Source organism: Onychostoma macrolepis, chromosome 20 (genome assembly GCF_012432095.1).
Source record: "Onychostoma macrolepis isolate SWU-2019 chromosome 20, ASM1243209v1, whole genome shotgun sequence".
Lineage (NCBI taxonomy): Eukaryota > Metazoa > Chordata > Actinopteri > Cypriniformes > Cyprinidae > Onychostoma > Onychostoma macrolepis.
The window spans coordinates 3196055-3215431 of record NC_081174.1 but is presented as its reverse complement, the minus strand read 5'-3'; the positions used below and the strand labels follow the sequence as shown (position 1 = coordinate 3215431).

At 42.0% G+C, this 19377-nt stretch overlaps 2 protein-coding genes across 2 annotated transcripts in view; both read left to right on the top strand.

Annotated features, from left to right (window-relative positions):
- The window catches only part of LOC131527461 (uncharacterized), a 32475-nt gene extending 19521 nt beyond the window's left edge, over positions 1 to 12954 (top strand). The window contains exons 15-23 of the mRNA XM_058756573.1: positions 64 to 171; positions 1580 to 2755; positions 3346 to 3468; positions 3724 to 3852; positions 5859 to 6051; positions 7059 to 7183; positions 8152 to 8330; positions 9720 to 9853; positions 11914 to 12954. Of these exons, the coding sequence (XP_058612556.1) occupies positions 64 to 171; positions 1580 to 2755; positions 3346 to 3468; positions 3724 to 3852; positions 5859 to 6051; positions 7059 to 7183; positions 8152 to 8330; positions 9720 to 9853; positions 11914 to 12140 (2394 nt within the window). The 3' untranslated portion in view covers positions 12141 to 12954. The remainder of the gene's footprint in view (positions 1 to 63; positions 172 to 1579; positions 2756 to 3345; positions 3469 to 3723; positions 3853 to 5858; positions 6052 to 7058; positions 7184 to 8151; positions 8331 to 9719; positions 9854 to 11913) is intronic.
- Positions 12955 to 14125: 1171 nt separating this feature from the next.
- On the top strand, positions 14126 to 17215 carry LOC131527167 (serine/threonine-protein kinase pim-1-like). The gene is made up of 7 exons (XM_058756053.1): positions 14126 to 14396; positions 14594 to 14836; positions 14968 to 15414; positions 15595 to 15743; positions 15841 to 16222; positions 16305 to 16481; positions 16565 to 17215. The coding sequence occupies exons 1-7, from the start codon at positions 14270 to 14272 to the stop codon at positions 16657 to 16659; spliced, it is 1620 nt and encodes a 539-aa protein (XP_058612036.1). The 5' UTR covers positions 14126 to 14269; the 3' UTR covers positions 16660 to 17215.
- The last annotated feature ends 2162 nt before the right edge of the window (positions 17216 to 19377 follow it).

Sequence of the window (19377 nt, the reverse complement as noted above, 5' to 3'; positions counted from 1 at the left end):
TAAAAATAACTTCTGATATGAATGTGGCATTAAAACCCTTCTGCACTCTGAATGATTTTTCAGGAGGAGGAGAATGTGCTTTCACAGGAGGTGGTGCTGGATGAGCTGTTGAGGTCCGAGGACTTGCACAAACACTGGCCCTTATGGGCTGAAGGACACCAGCTCAGTACAGTGAGTCTGAGTCCGCCTGGACTCACCTAAAATATTAACTCATTTTAATTAACTTTTTTTTTTTTTTTTTAAATAGAGGGCTAGATCGTATTTTCATTGTTGTTCTAACTTGCAGTCGCAGTGAGTGTTACATCAGTGAATCACAATTGTGTCTGCTTTACTAGAACACACGCTCATCAAGTATTTCTGGTGTTGGCAGTGGTATCGCTTGTCTGTATTTGTGGTGAAATTGCTGCTCAAGTCATTTATATCTGGTGATTCTAAAATGTTTTTCCTCCGACAACTTTTCGAATATGTTGGCCTATGCAATTTTGCTTAGTGATGTTCAATGCTCTGCCATCTGTATTTGCCAAGTAGCTTTTTATAGGGTCATTCACTCAAGGGTTTTTTTTTTTTTTTTTTTTCATTCCACTGCAATTGCGTCTCAATTTGAACGTGCTATGGACATGTTTGAATGCTGCGCTCTTGTCTCGGGTCTTTACATCACTCTGAAACACAGCGCTCAAGTTTAAAGAAGTTCAGCTTTTAAAAACCCACCTATAGACCTTGCGCTGCTTTAAAATTTCACTGACATGCATTTTAACAGCCAAAACACTACAACTATTTGAATAATGGGTTCACACAGATAGTAGTAGCGGGCAGGTTTGTTTATGGTCCGGTAAATGTGTGAATGGGGACACAGTGTGTTTTGTGTGTGTGGGTTTTTAGTAAGGGTACTCTGCTACATGTCCTCCGTTCGTGACTTCAGCCGGCCCTCATCAGTGCTGCGCGGGCTCTCATGCCTCGAGAGACCGTTGCTCGAAGGATCAAACTTGATATTTTTAGGGGGGGAAACCCTCAGATGGGGGATTGATTTACGCCCCTGGCTGTGAGAGAAAGCAAGTCCTATAATGCTCATTACAAACCACTCTATTTACATCCATCTATACATACACAGAAAAATACATCGGATAAGTAGGCTAAGTGATTATAAGGTTACCTAGCTTAGCTTGTTTAATATCGTAGCTTGTCACTCACTACGACTAACACGGCAATAAGTGTGTGAACTGATATTAGGCTAATATTGTAGACCTACTGACGTGTTGGGTTTTGCTCAATATAAGTGGCAGATCAGTGGGCTTGCTGCAGTTGAATTTCTAAATAAGAGATGTTCTCAGTCCCATACCAAACCTAAAATATTAAATTTATTTTGCATCCTCCACATAGTAATTCATATGACCGCGTAGTGAATCTATGAACTGAACTCATTTAAATGCTGTGTCCGTGCCGTGTACACATCTATCCTACAAGTACAGTTCTGCTGTATTTGTGTCCCTTTCAAAAATTTCTCTCGAAAGTTTATTGTCCTGTTAGATGAAGTGTATGCCCTTGCTCTCAGCATCACGTGCCTGTGCACTTTTCCTTCCAGATGTCCCCAAGAGAGCTGGCGGAGTCTGGCGTGATCGGACTGGACGATCAGCGTGACCTCACTTCCCCTGACTCTGAGGCGCTGAGATCCTGTGAGGTTTGTGAAGATGACACTGACGCCTCAGGATTATCTGATAAAAGTCCATCCACACGTGAAGGGCCTGTGCAGCAGGACACGGGATGTCCTGAGGAACACCGACGCGGGATCCTTCGGGAGCTGAGACTCATTCAAGCTCTCGAGGAGCGAATTATGGAGGAGCACGTGAAGCTGGAGGCCCAGCGCTGCAGAGAGACGGAGAGCCTGGGCCCCGAGGAGCCGGAGCCGGAGCCGGTCAGGGAGAGGAGCGTGTTCCTGCAGCAGCTGGAGCAGGAGAAACAGCAAGTGGAGAAGATGGAGAGAAGCCTGAGCAGAGAGATGGGGAGAGCGGGCAAGAAGAGGTCCAGCAGAGTTGTGACGTGTTCAGTCATGGAGAGGAACTCGACGCTGAAAGATCTGGACGACGAGCTGTTGAGGAGCTGTGGGCTCCAGTCGCTTCCAGACTCAGACGAACCTCAGCGTACAGACACTGAGAAAACCTCTTCTGATTTGGTTTCAAACACAGAAGAGTGCACCAGTACAAATCCAGCTGGAGATGCTGATCTCACAGACTCGAGTTTGACTTCTGAGCCTGCTTCTACCGCGAGCCTCGGACGACTTGACTCTGAATCCCTTCAGTCTTGTCACAGACAAACCACTCGAGGCAACAGGCTCACGGAGACCGGAAAACTGGAAGAGTCCAGCGCAGTCCCATCTCTCCCGGCCAGCGCACACGTGTATCCTGGGCATTCGGAGGATGAAGCGTCTCCCTGCGGCGGTCCAGACGGTGCCGATCTGCTGGAGACGGATGAAGCGTGCTCGACTCAGGACAGCGCTGATGTACGAGGTGCGTTTGATCCTGGAGGCGTCTCGATCGCGGCGCGGAGGCGAGAGGAGAGCTGTCCATCAGACTGTGAAGCTCAGGCATCAGTCGTTCCCTCAGAGATCATGCAGAACAATAACAACAACACCGCAGTGCTGTGCAGTGCAGAGACCCCGGGGAGCGCGGGCTCCTGCACCGAGACGCAGGAGGACTCTGACGGATCCATGAGAGCGGCCTGCGGATCTACTCTCCAGCAGCTCCACGCATCCAGCAGACAGGTGCAGCTCCTCAAACACTTGCAGGGGAGACACTAGTGCTATACGATACACTAATATCACAGTTACTGTTTTAACCATAGTGAAGTCACGCACTTTGCAAAAAACACTTCTGCACACCTTCACTCTGACTATGCGAACAAATTAAAATATCAATCGCTAGTAGAATGTAGTCACTGAAATTCAATATGGTGTGAAAATGCCCCTGTATGGAGTTATACATTATACATTTCTGTAAGATACAGCATTATCTCTGCACTTACTCCTGATTTCTCTCAACGCTGGACAGGCATCAGTAAAGAAATGGGAAAACGCAGTATTTGAAAAGTAACATTGTAAAACTTACTGTAAATTAATGCATAAAATACTCCTGGAAATCAATCCGATGGAGAAAATGGAGCTGCCACAGACAGGTCTAAACCAGCCAAGATGCCAGCAAAATATTGAATTATAAGGTCTCATTGTTGTCAAAACCCCATTAAAATATTGAAATATAACTTGTCGATATCGCTCGGACGTAGTTGTCAGTGTAGTTGCTCTCGTTTACAGTAGAGTGTTGATTACACGAGTCTCTGTCCCCTGTTGTGAGTTAGATGAGTGACTATAAGACGCCCATCGTGCTGGACACGGGCTCCGGTCTGATGAAGGCTGGGTTTGCAGACCAGGACCTTCCAACTACAGTGTTCCCCACCGTCATCGGCCGTCCCAAATATGAGGTACACTTTCTCCTGCTTTACCTGAGTGCACTGTATGCGTGTGGATGAAGCAAAATGTATAAACCATCTAGCAGTTGAGATTTGCTTTATTAATGTCACACAATGTAACTATCATGGCTTTAATCCAGGCATGTTATAAACAGCATGATTTTCTGTACAGCTGCTTTGGAAATGTTTTGTGAAGAGTGCTATGCAAGTGAATCGGCGTTCCTCAGCGCTTCTGTTGGTCTGGACTGAACCGATCTCTTGTTGCAGGAAGTAATGAACGGCTGTGTGGACCGAGAGCTGTATGTGGGGCATGATGCGCAGCACATCAGAGGAGTGCTGACCCTCAAGTATCCCATCAGAAACGGCATTGTGAGCAACTGGGATGAGATGGAGATGGTGAGTCCTTTCACGACACCCAAACAGGCAGGCAGTATTACTGGAGATTAGATAATCATGCTTTGACCGGAATAAAGGATTTTATCTGCCAGATTTCCTTAACCCTCATGACACATTTGGGTGCATTTTGACCCAGAAGAAAGACACTATTTTATACAAAAACTGCTGTATTAGTAAGAGAACAAGACTTTACAAGTGCTTCGAGAACCTCAAAATAAGTGGGGTTTTTTTGTTGTTTACAATTAATTTAAGAGAACCCTTTTTAAAGACATTTTGACCCAAGTATGTATGGAGTACCATTTAAGTGTCAAATACTTTGTAAAATTATCTATGAAGTTATATTAGTGTCAACTTCTGTAAAATATTGCCTTTTGCCCATATCTCGCACTTGAACGTTGACCAATCATCGCAGCATGAAGTGTATTTATTTTTTCACCTAACAGTGAAAAGTTTGAAATTTTATGCATGTAAAAATTAAATAGTTTAGAGTAATATTTGGGTTGCTTTATTTGGTTAAATATAAACAAGCAGGTTTCATAAATGTAGACTTTTTTTTTTTTTTTTCTTCTCTCTCATAATGTAGAGTGAGTGCAGGTCGTTGCCAGGTGGGGAACGTGAAGTAAAACACTGGACACAAAAGGTCTTAATTTATAGAAAAAAGTTCTGACTGGGGGGGTTAAACTCTTGACATCTGGCAACCGCTAGCATGAACACTTGTGCAGTTCCAATTGACTTTTGTAACAGACTTGGTTGACCAGTCTTAAATTAGATGACTGACTTGTAAGACATGGGGCCAGGTTTACCTGCTGGCACCAGCGCAAACAGTCTTTTGGCGTTAAAATAGTGCTGTCAGGATTTACTAAAGACACGCAGTGAAGAATCGGTGCTGAAAAGATGCGGACAGTTATTTTTGCACCTGACCTTATTGAATATGCATCTGTAGGAGTTTCACTTTGAGACACAAGTTATGGGAGGAGAGTATTAATATGAGCGAAACGTTAGTAAATCGCGTTGCATGATTCCTCAAATTAAGGCCTTGCACTGAGCGCGAAAAAACGATGACTCTCTGGAATAAAACCACAGATCCATGGATGCTCCCACAGACCGCGAACATTTGAACTACTTTCGCAAAGCAAAAACACGGGCCGTCCAATAGGATTTGAGCACTACACCACGTGGCGAGGGCAACTGCGCGGTGGCGCTAAAAGCTCAGAAGACTGAGCTCGAGCGTAAAAACACCAAGTAGAGGACTTTCAACCAACATACAAAGAATATGGGTGACGAGATGTTGTCGTTGGTGTCTGAACATAGAAAATATATCGTATGAATATAAATATATCTGTGTTTTATGAAGCTCGTGGTATTTTTATAACAAAGGATGTTTGACAAATGACAAGCAGGTAGCGTTCGGTCCATTATAACACATAAAGAGTGCATGTCTGCCTATTATAGAATCAACAATCAGACGTTATTACACGCGCTCTATGGTTTAAGTGGGGTTTCAGCAGAAACATTAATTACATGCATTTTGAAATGTAGCTTGATGCTAATTGTACCTCCTAATTGTTTTCTTGTAAGCATTATGGATAGTTTAAATTAAGATAACTTGTGGTTCTTCATCTGAAACGCAATGCTGTAAATTGAGCAGTGGACGACGTAAAAGCCATATGAGATACATGGGCTACATGAGGGGAAAATGCACCGGTCGGCGCCACCTAGCGTGCAGGTGTGAGTTAGCAGCGTTCTTCAGCGACTCGCCTCACTTTCACATCGCGCTCAAACAGCCTTTACTGGCATTTGCAGCATTATTTAAAGATTGCGCTGGTCATTATGGAAATGATCCGTGTCTGTGTTCTTTAATGTGTTAGTAAATCACACAATTTTCCCTCCCATCTGCGCTTTTATGGAATTGCACTCTAATGCTAATTTGCCCTGTTTAGTAAATCTGGCCCTAAGCCTTTTATGCAACCGGCCCCTGGTGTTTACGTGTGTGTGTGTGTGTGTAGATCTGGCATCACGCGTTCCAGCAGCTGTGTGTGTCTCCTGAGGATCATCCGGTGCTGCTGACCGAGGCCGCCATGAACCCGCTGCAGAACCGCCAGCGCTCCGTGGAGCTGATGTTTGAGGCCTTCAGCGTCCCGCTCGCCTTCGTGGCCCTGCAGGCCGTTCTGGCGCTCTACGCCTCGGGACGAACCACCGGTCAGTCGCCTCCGCTTATTACTGCTCTTCGTGTCGAGTAGAGTTCATTTTGTAAGCAGTTTTTAATTTAGTCTTAGTCTAGTCTCAAATGTAAACTAAGTTACACTTTTGTGACGCTGGATATGTTTAGTTCACATTTGTGACCCTGCAGCACAGAAGCAGTCATAAGCAGCACAGCTATATTTGTAGCAATAGCCAACAATACATCGTATGGGTCAAAATTATACATTTCTCTTTTATGCCAAAAATCATTAGGATATTAAGTAAAGATCATGTTCCATGAAGATATTTTGTAAATATATGAACTTCATTTTTGATTAGTAACATGCATTGCTAAGAACTTCATTTGAACAACTTTAAAGGTGATTTTTCTCTTTTTTTTTTTGCATCCTCAGATTCCAGATTTAAATGGTTAGTTTTCAAATAGTATCTCAGCAAAATATTGTCCGATCCTAACAAACCATACATAATCTGAAAGCTGAATAAATACACTTTCCATTGATGTATAAATCTCAATTTTGAAAAATTGACACTTAAGACTGGTTTTGTCATCCAGGGTCACGTAGTATATGCCAAGGTCTCTCAAAAACCCCTTGTTGGTGAAAAGCTAGTTAAATCTGAGTTTAATGTGCATTGTGCAGTGTTCGACACTTCTGCATAATTTAATCAGGATTCTGCAATATAACCCCAAAATAGAAGCTCAAGGATTTGAAAGTTATGAATTTAAGACCTAAAAATATTGGTATCATTGAAGTTTTTTTTTTTTTTTTTTTGGCCAAGTTGTGCAGTCCCACATATAAATAACTTGGGTAAACAAAACATTCAGTAAATGTTTTGATTTTCTAGTGTCGTGTGACCATTAACTTATATTTATCCAGGTTCTAAATTCTCTAATATATTTATCCAAAGTATTTTCATTCAAATGTTTCGGCTGACTGTTACTGTAGAAATGTTCAGTATTTTTAGTTGCTAAAACCTAATGAAGCATCATCTTGCTGTGTGTTCAGGGGTGGTGCTGGACTCCGGTGACGGCGTCAGTCACAGTGTTCCTGTGTTCGAGGGTTACTGTCTGCCTCACGCCGTGCAGCGCTTTGATCTGGCCGGATCCCACGTCACCCTGCAGCTCCAGAAGGTGCACAAGAGCGCTGCTCGTTACCGTACACTAATTACTCATGAACTAGGCAAACTGTAGAGCCGAAATCACTGACAGAAGCAGTGACGCTTGATTAGCGTTTCTCCAATGCTTCGTTTCAGTGTTGATGAAAGTTGCTTTTAAAAGTAATGCATTATGGAGTAACACAATATTGTAAAGTAACTAATTGCATTACTTAATTACTTAAAGTAATGCGGTTACTTTTGCGATACTTTGTCACATGGGTTGGGCTTGCTTTGTCGTTTAATAACAAAACAAGTTATATTTTTGGTGACTAAAGGCCATTTCACACCAAAAGTGAAGTGAATAAGCCTCAGTTTTGAGAGAAATCAGGAACACTTCCTCCAGACTCTTCCACATCTCTTGACTGACTCCTGTCTCAAAGTTACTTGTATTACACTTCAATATGTCTTTGTAAATTTTAAAGTAAAGTGTTGCTGTACTGGTTACTTAACAAAAGTAACTGATGGTGTAACTGGCATCACTTGTAATGTTACCCCCAACACTGGTTAGTTTTGCTCGTCAGTGTCTATATTTGTGCGCACGGCATGGATGAATGATAAGCATGTCAACTGTGACGCAGTGCTGGATTAACAATATTGATTTCTCATTTTGAGTTTCTTCATTTGGATGAACTGAGATCATAAAGTCGATGCTGTTTGCTACAGTGTTAAAAAAAAAAAAAAAGGTCAGCAGACTTAATGAAGGCAACCAGCTTCAGCAGACTTTGTTGTGTAAACTTAAAACACAAAGTTGAGAACTCAAAATTAAGGCAACCAGCATCAGCAGATTAAGTCTGCTGAACTTTTTTTTTTTTTTTTTTAAACGGTGTATTTGAGTGTCACAAACAAATCAGCCATTCTTGTTTTTTAACAATGAATTGTAGGAACATATTAAGAAGTTAAGAACTGCCTTTGCGTACGGCTGTGTTGATTGGTGTGTTGCAGCTGCTGCTGGAGCAGGGTGTGTGCATGCAGACGTCTGCCGAGCTGGAGATCGTGCGTGAGATGAAGGAGAGGTGCTGCTGTGTGGCGCTGGATTACGACGCAGCGCTGAAGAGCGCCTCGGAGGTGCACTACACGCTTCCTGACGGGCGGATCGTCTCGCTGGCCTCCGAACGCTTCCGGTAACTGAGCGCCTCCGCTTCTGCGGGAGTCTTACACCTGCATGAGCAGCGTCGTGTTCAGCTCTGATGGAGCTAATTAGTTAGCTTTTATACACATGCCTAAGAAAAAAACCTCTCTCGTGGGTTGTGACAAATCAAAGGCTCTGACATTTTTAGATGTGAGTGCAAGTTTCTTTCAGTTAGAAATGCATTTTAGTCTGGGACTAGACTTAAACCTTCTTTTGTGAAACCGGAGGATAAAGTGCTATATGAAGACGTGACCTGATTTCTAACCTGACTAGAGTACTGAATTGCAGAGCTGGTGCAAACATAGCTATGTCTCAATGATCAGATGCTTTCTGAGCTGCTGTTTTCTTACCGACGTCCAGTCCTCTTTATTTCTAAAGTTTCATGCAGCTGCTGTCAAAGCAGCTTTACAATGACTAGTCTCCATCGATTCTGCCACTTTATCAGAGTGTTGTAAAGCAGCTCTAAAAGACACGTGTTCAGATGAAGTCCGTGCAGTGTCCAGTGTTTCCTCTAGGATTTATTCCAGCTGTGGTGGCAGGACTATTTCCCATTAACCACGCCCTCAGAATTGAATTTATTATAACTTAAAAAAAAAGTAAATAGTAAATGATAAAATATGAACAAATAAATTAAATGACTATCAATAGCACAAACAAAAACAATAACGATACAAATTAAGTTTGTAGTAATCTATTCAACTATATAACACTGGATAAACAGACAGTAATGACAGACAGCAGCAGGTTTATTTAGGCTGCTGTCTCTTTAAGACACGGGCCTAATATACTGTTACACAGGGCCCTATGCTTATTCTTTTTAGGAGTGCTCTTCCTCCTAATTTAAACTTTTTTTTTATTAAAGTGCAACTAAATTCACGTTGAGATTAATGTTTTAAATATAAAATTTTGAAGATAGAAATATAAAATGATTTGAAAACTGAAATTACACGTTAAAAATGAAACTGAAAACACCTGCAGATGTCGGTTCATTCAGTTGATTTGTTCAAAGGCTGAATGCCCCCCTCTGGTCCACAAAACCAGTCATAAGGGTCAATTTTTTAAAAACTGAGGTTTATACATAAATGGAAAGCTATTTATTTATCTTTCAGATGATGTATGGTTTGTTAGGATGGGACAATATCTGGCTGAGATACAACTATTTGAAAATCTGAGGGTGCAAAAAAATCTAAATATTGAGAAAATCACCTTTTAAAGTTGTAAATGAATTCTTAAGAATTTATTTTTACCCCTGAAGAGGGATGGGCGATGTCCATCTTATCTTGGCTATATACCGGTAAAAACTCTTCCCCCACAATAAGAATTAGTCTTCCCGCGATAATATCGATAGTCTAGTTGTTGACGCATTCTGCTTTTTCTCCAGTGCACCGGAGATCCTCTTCAGGCCGGAGCTGATCGGGCGAGATCATTATGGGATGCACGAGAGCGTCTTCAGATCCGTCCTGCTGTCAGACATCGACCTGCGGCGCAGTTTTGTAGGAAACGTCCTGCTGTCAGGTGAGGTTGATCTGATGCGCTGCGCTGACCCGGTGTGTGACCGCTGCAACGATTCCTCAATTCTACTCGATTTTTGGGAAAATCCTTTCATTTTGCCCGCGTCGAGTAATTGCTAAATACCGGAAGTGGCGCATTTCACCAATGAGGGTCCGTGTACTTTTGCGTCCATTCGTTTTTTGTTTTTTAACCCAGACCAAAAAAATGAAAAAGAACGAAGAACGGTTATTGTGTTTTTAAATGCTATGCTTAAAACCAAAACTGAAATTAGAACCGTACACAGTTACCCGAAAAAGTAAAATATTGACTCTTCAGATTTTTTTTAGTGAATTTTTGCACTTTTAATAAACATTTGAAATGCACAAATTAATATAGGAAAATTTAGATATTAACAGTTTTTCTTTGGCCGAATTTAGTAATGCTTCTCCTGCACGTTCAGTTGAGCACTAGAGCCATCTTTGGAGCAATGCAGAGAGACTTAATACAAATGATTTTTAAAATAGACACTGCAGAATCCTGGGAACTTTATCATCATGAAATTATATACTTGGATATAATTTTGTGTGCTATCTGGGTCACTGTATCGGAGAGGACCATGCATGGTTGCTCAAAGTACAGTAGGCTATATCGTGTTAGAGCGCCACACACGGTTTAATATATGGGGTAAATATAGAAATATATATGTTATAATCTCCAGATACAAGCAGGCCTGGTTCCTGAATCAAATCACTGAGGGTGCTTCTGAAATCATTTGAAAATCTGAAATTGCCCCCTCGGGGGGGCTGAACTGAACTGAAAGCATGGCCACTCAGGAAATCGTCAGTTATCCTATTTAGCTTTAACCAGTGTCCCTTGTCTTTGCTTTAACTGACCTTCTCTTGCTTTCGTTTCGTTCCCTCTCCTGTAGAACTTGTCCAGGGTAGTTATTTGCAAAGAAATGGGCATCTAATGTGTATTTCATACATGGTTTTTAGGCATGAAAAATTAAGACCATAATATCGAAGCTAAATGTTTTCATAAAGCAGTTATGGTATCTACGTCAGTAGCGCGAGAGGATGCGTCTGTATAGAAACACTCAAAGGTAGAAATTAAACTTAGCATTTACTTGCATTACAAAAAAAAAGAGGTTTATATCATTTTTACGATTAATGAAATGGGAATTTTGAATAATGAATTTAGTTTGTTCCTGCTTAGTTTCTTCTATAATGGTTCGAACTCTGATGAATAGAATATTTCATTTCTGGGTTAAAAAACAAAAAATGAATGGACTCAAAAGTACACTGACCAATGAGAATCCATGAAACCGTTTTCCAAGGCTGCATGATATTAAACCCATTTAAATATCAAAGCATAATGCTATTGTGAATTCACAAACGCTACGATTCAATTAAATGCATGCAATGCAGGTTTACTATATACACGCTACAATTATTTACATGCGTGTCAGAGCAGCTCCGTTCTCAGTAAATAAATGCATGTTTTTATTTGCATGCGTGGAGCGTCTCCGACTCATCTCTGCAGGTTGTTGTGAGTTTGGATTTATTATAACGTTCATCTGGGAACGCAACGTGCACCATTTCATCAGATTTGTAAGGTAACTCGTTTATAAACCTACGCAAACAGGAGAATCCATCAATATCTTTCTCAATCTGCTAACTGTTCACTGCGATTTCAAAATAAAAGCTCAACCCCTCGCTCAGAGTTTACATGTTTTGATGTCCACATATTCTAGAAGTTACAGCGGCTGTAGCACGTCTTAAAGAAATGGCCAGATATTAAAGATTAAGTGGACATTTGAATTAAATGACGTTTAGTCGATCGTAAACAAGGATTAGATCGCGCAGTAAAGTGTAAAACAATCAGGCCTTTGGCGCCCCCTGCTGGCGTTTGTTATAATGCGTAACGTATACTAGCTCTATTGTTTTGTTCAATAAAATCATGATTACTTGCTTTTTGATACTTTTATTTGCAATTATTGCTATATGCAAGTCATCTTAAAAGCTATTCTTTGCTTGGGTCTATTTTTATTACCATAAAAATGAATTATAATAATCCTCTGGCAGGCGGGAACACGCTGCTGCCAGGGCTCCCCGCGCGTCTGCAGCAGGAGATGCGGCTCCTGTGTCCGGCGGATCTGAGCGTGAGGGTCAGCAGCCCGAGCGATCGAGACTTCTCCGTGTGGCGTGGCGGAGCGGCGCTGGCCAACATGGCCGACCTCTGCGGCGCCTGGATCAGCGCAGACGAGTACGAGGAGTTCGGCCCGCAGATCGTCTTCAGGAAGTGCTTCTGAGCCGCCGCCGATCTTAAAGTGCTTTTAAGTCTTTTAGACAGGGTTTTTGTTGTTTTTGGTGCTCTAGAGTGCAGTAGAGTAGGTGCCAAGTGCTGCTGTGAGTCTTGTAGGACTCTTCCAGAGCCTGTGTTTTTAGTTTCCAAGAGAAAAATGACCTTTTTAAGCTCAACATGAAGAGCTCTACATGCATACACTGGTTGTATCAATCAGATTGTTTGTCTCTTTGCCACTTTAATCATGATCTAATCAATCATGTCTAATATGTAAATTTTATGTGTTTAATATATCTATGAGATCTTAATGTGACCTTTTCAGTGTTTTGATGCTTTTCATGAGGCTCGCATTGCAACACTTTCTCGCGTCTGCAATCACATCTATGAATCTGGCTCACATTGACAGGAGGCGTCACTGTATTAGACGTGCGACGGATCCTTTCCTCCATGTGTTTCTCTGCTGTTCCTCAGACACCTGTGTGTGTGTGTGTGTGTGTGTGTTTCTGCTGTGTTTTGATTTGCTGAGCAGGATTGATTAGTTGATTTGCATGAATCTCACTTCACATCTTTTCATTTGTATTTTCACTGGGGTTTTGTTTTATCTGAGGTGGTTTTGAGCTGCATATGGATCCGTCAGCGGCTCGTCGGTTGACGTCTGTGAGGTTTGCTCTTGTTTACATGTTCACTAGCTGATCCAAATCCTGTGTGTTCAGATTAAAGCGCTCCGGATGTTGCTCGACGTGTTTGCCATGAATGCACTGTGACCAGCACGTGTTTAGCATCAGTGTCTGTTAACTGGCTAAAGTCTGGACCTTTTTACAATAAATATGATTTCTAAACAAGACTCTTCTTGTGTACTCCATGTTTGTTCTTGTTGACCTTCTGCTTGATGTCAGTCTTATTAGACCTTTTCAATTCCAAGGTCATGCTGATCTCTGAGACTGGACTCCTCATCGAAATGAATGTATGGGACGGCACAAGCATGCTAAAAACACTTGCGTTTGACAAATTACACCAATACAAAGACTAATCAAAGTTATGCATGACACGGATGGATTCGTGACAGTTTTCCTGTCATTTGTCAGGTCTTGTCCTTTATGCTACTAAGTTTAGTGTACTTTTTTTTTTTTTTTTTTTTGTTCCTGATCTTTGTTTAATTTGTTAAAACGCTCTCTGCACTTGGATCCAGCTCTTGAAATCACCTCATTACAGTGGTTTACACGCGTCTCTGTTTTGTGTCCTAACAAGAGCTCTTCTCGTCCCAGTTGACAATGTATTGGTGGCTGTATAGCTTCAAGCACACTTGATTTTTCTGTGAAGCCAGCATGAACATCTGTAACATCACTGTAGAACAGTTCAAAGGTCATTTCAAACCTATATGAGACTCGCTTAAGTTTTTGATTACAGATCAATAAATGTACTAGGCTAATTGTTTCTTGATTAATGATTTATTTAATATCTGTGAATAAATTATATATTTTAAAAACTCGGGATTATGTCGTAGTAATTATTATTTGGTGCTGACGAAGCGTAAAATCTGTGTACTCTGTGAAATCTAGTCCATTTTACGTATTAATTCACAACTTCAATCTTATTTACGTGCATCTGCTCATATTACAGTAATACTCACCTGTGTGTCAGGTACAGCTTCGGTGAAGTCGTCATAACGGTATATTTCCGTCAGTAAACAGGATCATGTTCTTGTGCGCTCTCCACAGAAATAACGCTCGCGCCTGATATCTGACTGACGTTAGTGTTTACGTAAGGACGTACATGCGGCGTGAACCACGTTCATATTTCAATTAACAATACCAAACTCCTGACACTCTTGTTTTTTGTAATGGTATTAGTATTAATTTGAAAACAAAACAAAGCGGAAATAAAACGCGCGCTGTTCCAAAAAAAAAGAAGAAAGAAGCAGCAGCGCGAGCGCCTCGAGTGTGACGTCACAGTGCGGCGGCTATATAAAGGCCGGCTCGAGATTCTAACGGCAGACGCGGATCTGATTGAGTGAGTGATTCCACTGACTTAAACTCTTTAGATTCACGGGTTACAGACAGTCTTTTCAGACTATTCACACTTCACATCATCATCATCATCAGCAGCAGTATAATCAGGTGTAGTCGTGATCAAACGATGTCTACAGCAGCTGAGCGCAGTGAGTCTGAGCGCGCGCCTGTCGCTCGAGCCGCCTGGGCTTCGAAAGCATCGAGCTTCGACAGAATCGATCTGAACCATGAGATGAAGGACAGCAGCCCAGCAGGTGAGATGAGATCAACAGCAGTCATCTGTGTTACTGAGCTCAGTGTTTGACCTCTTTGACAAGAACATCCAGCTTTCCAGCAATATTATGAACTTGGATACAGTAATACTTTCTTCTGTCGTCGGTTTACTGTCAGGAGTTTGTTGATCTGGAGTCAGAGGTGTTTGTTTCTAATAGTTTCTCTTCTTTCTTCAAAGGGAAGCAGGGGAAAGCGCTGCGTGTCTTCTTCCGGAAGCTGTGCAAGGCTGTGAAGCGGCCGGACAGAGTGGTGCGTCTCACAGCGCAGACGGACGCTCATCTGGACGATCCCGGGGTGACGGCTGTCCCGGGTCCGACGGCCGTTCCTGAGCTGCTGTGTCTGCCGGGTCAGGTGTGTGAAGATCCGGAGCCACGTTCCTCCGGGATCAGAGAGCCAACGCTTCTCCCAGATCTCTGTCACAGTGAGTCATTATTACTGTACTTCATGCATCTCTAGTAACAATAACTCGACGAAGACATGTGTTGTGCTGCAGGTTCTCATGTAATCTGTGGTCAGAGGTGTTTCTAATGGTTTGCTCTCCTCTGGTTTTAGAAAAAGCTAAGAAAGGAAGGAAGAGGAGAGTCTTCTTCCGGAGAGCTTGTGAGGCTGTGAAGCAGCTCTTCCCCTGCTGCGACCCGGACAGAGTCCAGCCTCCTAAAGCGGAGCCGGAGCCGGAGCCGGACCGACCCCAGCTCGTTCTGCCGGAGCAGGACCGGGTCTCTGCAGACCTCCAGTCGTCTCGTGAGGAAGAAGCTCCCTCCGAGATCCAGGCTCACGATGCAGTTCTGTCCGGTTCAGCATCTGGTCCAGTGTCCGGTCCGGTGTCTGATTCAGTTCCTGGTCCAGTGTCCGGTTCAGAGTCCGGTCCAGTGTCCGGTCCGGTGTCCGGCCTGGTCTCCGGTTCAGAGTCCGGTAGGGTGTCCGGTTCAGAGTCCGGTCCGGTGTCAGAAACAGCACCGGACACAGTGTCGCCTGATCCAGAAGTCCAGCTGCCTCAAGGCGAGTCTTTACTGCTTTGCATGTTATTTCTGCTGTTATTGTCTCTTTATCGACGCTTGACCTGCAGTGCATCTGAAACTAAAGGAAGTCTCTTGATTTGATGGTTCTTCAGCGCTGCTGTTGACAGTCAAAGGAACTTGTCTCAAACGTGTCCATCTTCTGTTTCTGTGTGTTTTTCAGGATCCGTCGTGTCTTTGTTTGAAGTGGGACATCTGATCGCATCAGGGAGCTTCAGCAAGGTCTATGAGGGAACACACATATTCAGCGACAAAGTGAAGGTTGCTCTGAAGTGTGTCCCCAAGCGCAGAGCGGACCGCTATCTTGACATTGTAAGTTGGCTAAACCTGCAGAACATGTGCTGTTTTATAACCTGCAGCTGGAACAGAAGACGGCAAGCTAACGGTTGTTGTGTTCGTCTCTTCTCAGCCTGGTCACTCCAAACCTGTGCTTGCTGAAGCGGCTCTGATGCTGCGGCTGGGAGAAGCGCCCTCGTGCCCCAACATCATGGAGCTACACCAGTGGCTGGAGGACGAGAGCAGCTTCACTCTCATTATGGAGTACCCTGAACCCTGCAGGACCTTGGAGGATTACATCTTGTTCTCCGGCCCCGTCAGTGAAGCACAAGCACGCTTGTTCATGCTTCAGGTGCTTCAAGCGGTCAAACACTGCCATGAGCGTGGAGTTTATCACGGTGATATCCGCTCGAGGAACATCCTGGTGACTCTCCACAGTCTGGAGCTCAAGCTCATCGACTTCCGCTGCGCTCGTCTGATCAGCAGCGAGGGCTTTAACAGCAGCCAATACCAAGGTGAGTCTGGCTGATGATCACGTGATGTCGTGTTGTTGATGGTGACGCGTACAGAAGCACTGAAGCTGTGTGTCTCTCGCAGGATCAGACGCATACACCCCGCCTGAGGTCCTCGGCCAGTCCATATTCCACGCCGCAGCAGCAGACGTCTGGGCGCTGGCGGTTCTGCTCTTTGAGATCATTCACAGATATCTGCCCTTCGAAAGCTTTGATGCCATTCAGCACGGCTACCTCAGGATGGGTCCCACCTTATCCACAGGTGAACGCACAAACAGCTCCACATTGTGCGGTTCTGATGAGGTGTGACGTGTGGAGACTAACCGCTCTCTGAACTCTTCCCAGCGTGCCATGACCTGATTTTCCACTGCTTGAGCCGTAATCCAGTTCACCGGCTGACGCTCCAGCAGCTGGAGGAGCACCGCTGGATGAAAGCCTAGACTGCAAGAAGGCCGGGATCTCGATGTGCATCAGACAGAGCAGAGCGGAGGAGTTTAATGAGTGACCGGCGGCGTCTCGAGGAGTCTCAGGAGATGCGGCGAGACTCTGGAGCTGCAGGTAAATTAACGACGGTGTTCACATGCACATCAGAGCATCAGCAGACGGCAAAGCAGCGTTTGTGTTCACATGCTCGTATTCTGAACCCACGAACACCTGCAGCTCCGTCAGTGATCGACCGCTCGAAACACAAAGAACCACGAGAAATACTTCACAACGCTGCTGTCTGTAGAAATGAGAAAGATCATAAGAAATTCTAAAATTAGACATTCAGAAGTGCATGTAAACATAGTCACATAATTAGTGCGTCACAAATTATTAATGTAAGAAACGTAAAAAAAAAATGGTTTTTTAAATAATATTTCAGAAAGTAAATGTAGTCAAACACTTAGTGCTTTATTAGTAATATTGAAGTAAAAAATTTAAATAAAAAAAGTCCACCACGTTATAAAATTTCAGAAAGTAAAACTAATTGGTGGCTTACAGTGACATTAACGTAAGAAATCTAAAAAAAAGAAGGAAAAAAAACGATTTTCTAATATTTCAAAAAGTAAATGCTATTTTTTTTAATAATATTTCAGAAAGTAAATGCTATTTTCTATAATATTTAAGAAAGTAAATGTAGACACTAATTGCTTATTAGTGACATTAATGTAAAAAATGTAAAAAAGAAGCTTTTTTTAAAAAATATTTCAGAAAGTAAATGCCTTTTTTTTTTTTTTTTTTTTTTAAATATTTCAGAAAGTAAATGTTATTTTTTTTAAATAATATTTCAGAAAGTAAATGTAGTCACTAATTGGTGGCTTATAGTGACATTAACATAAGAAATTAAAAAAAAGCTATTTTCTAATAATATTTCAGTAAGTAAATGCTATGTTTGTATAATATTTAAGAAAGTAAATGGAGTCACTAATTGCTGCTTTATTATTGAACAATAATGTAAAAAAACAAATTTAAATGTAAAAAAAAAAGAGTAAATGTCACTAATTGGTGCTTTTATTTTTAGTGACATTAATATAAGTAATTTTAAAAAATGCAATTTTTGTATAATTTCAGAAAGTAAAAGCTATTTTTATAATATTTCATAAATTAAATGTAGTCACTAACTGGTGCTTTAGCGTCTAATAATGTAAAAAAAAAAAAAATTTAAGTAAATGCTATTTTTCTATAATATTTCAGAAAGCAAGTGTAGTCATTAATTGGTGCTTTATTAGTGACGTTAGAAATGTAAAAAAGACAACGCTATTAAAAATGTAAATTTAATTATAAATAAATATATATTATGTAAACCGGTGGTCTGCTTGGTTCTTTATTGTTAGCAGTAGTCTAACTACCAGCGGTGCAAGTGGGGCAGTTACACTCATGATTGACTCTTTCTCTTTTTGATTTTTCACCCACCGCTTGTCTTTTAATTCATTGAACTTCTCCTGGGGAAAGTAGCGAGAGAATTTCCCCATCAGTGCATCCAGATGTGACTGCATGAGGCGCGTCAAGTCAGCAATCGTTTTCTTGGACACATCATTGACGGGAACATATAGTAGCGTGAGGATTTGAGTCGAAGCTGCCAGAGTTCGAGTGATTTCTGGAAAGCTTGAATTTGTTCGGACTGTCTGAAAATATTGTCCTTCCTTCCTTGTAGTTTTAGATTCAGTTCGTTTAGAACAGAAAATACGTCAGCAAGATAAGAAAGGGTTTTAACTAAAATAAGCCCGTATTTCATCCCTGTTTCATCATATTTCACCACCCTGCCCTTCGACAGCCATCTCACCTCTGTATGAAAGAGTAAATGTGTGCTCGGCTCCTTCAGTACACAGGGCCTCAAAGTCTGCTGTTAAGAGCACCTTTAATGTAGTTCACAACTTTAACAATGCCTCTCATCACCACTTCAAGCTCAGGTGGGATTCCTTTTGATGCCAAAGCTTCACGATGAATTAAACGATGATTCCAAACAATGTTCTGTCCTTAATCCTTCTGACAACTCTGTGATGTTGGCCGCGCCGTCGCTGGTGATGCCTTTGCAGTTGACCCATTCTAGACCGCATTTTGTCATGAAAGCATTTAATTCTTCAAAGATATGTGCTCCTGATGTGCTGGAAGGCAGTGTTAGCTGACGCTGTTTTCTGCTGCTTCATTTGAAGGGCTCTTGGTCTCAGGGCCTCTTTTCCTCGTGAAAAAATCATAAATTGTACTTTTTGACTTCGGCCTGCTCCTATTCAGCATAAAATAAATTAAAGACTGGCTACTAATATAACTCTATTAAAGTCTTTGCAGTTTGCATCATCGCTGTGGGGAAAAGAAAATGACTGCATCAACGACTTGGCGCTATGTTAGAAAGCGTGATTGCATGTAACGTTACGTGGGTCAGGTGACAGAGATCTAGTATTTATTTTGCGTTTATTTTAATGTTGTTTTTAAGTGTGTTTCTATTCAAAGTTGTTGTTATTATTAAAATTGCATTAATTATAACATTTTCCTTAACTCATTCAACGCTTTTAACAATACAGATTGTGTCAAAGAAACTTTCAAATATCAAAATAGTGTCAATAATGTAAAATGACAAGATTAAACACTCAATTTTCAGTGACCCATTTTTTAAGTCTCAACCCTGGGTTTGAAAACCTCTGACCTAGACAGCCATCGAGACAAGACCTCGGGAACCA

Bases quoted from the DNA above. Each gene is read 5' to 3' on its own strand.
- LOC131527167 (XM_058756053.1), top strand. From the start codon at position 14,270: ATGTCTACAGCAGCTGAGCGCAGTGAGTCTGAGCGCGCGCCTGTCGCT. The intron at 14,837-14,967 runs GTGAGTCATTAT...CTCTGGTTTTAG, and splicing joins TCTCCCAGATCTCTGTCACA to AAAAAGCTAAGAAAGGAAGG. The intron at 15,415-15,594 runs GCGAGTCTTTAC...TGTGTTTTTCAG, and splicing joins AGAAGTCCAGCTGCCTCAAG to GATCCGTCGTGTCTTTGTTT.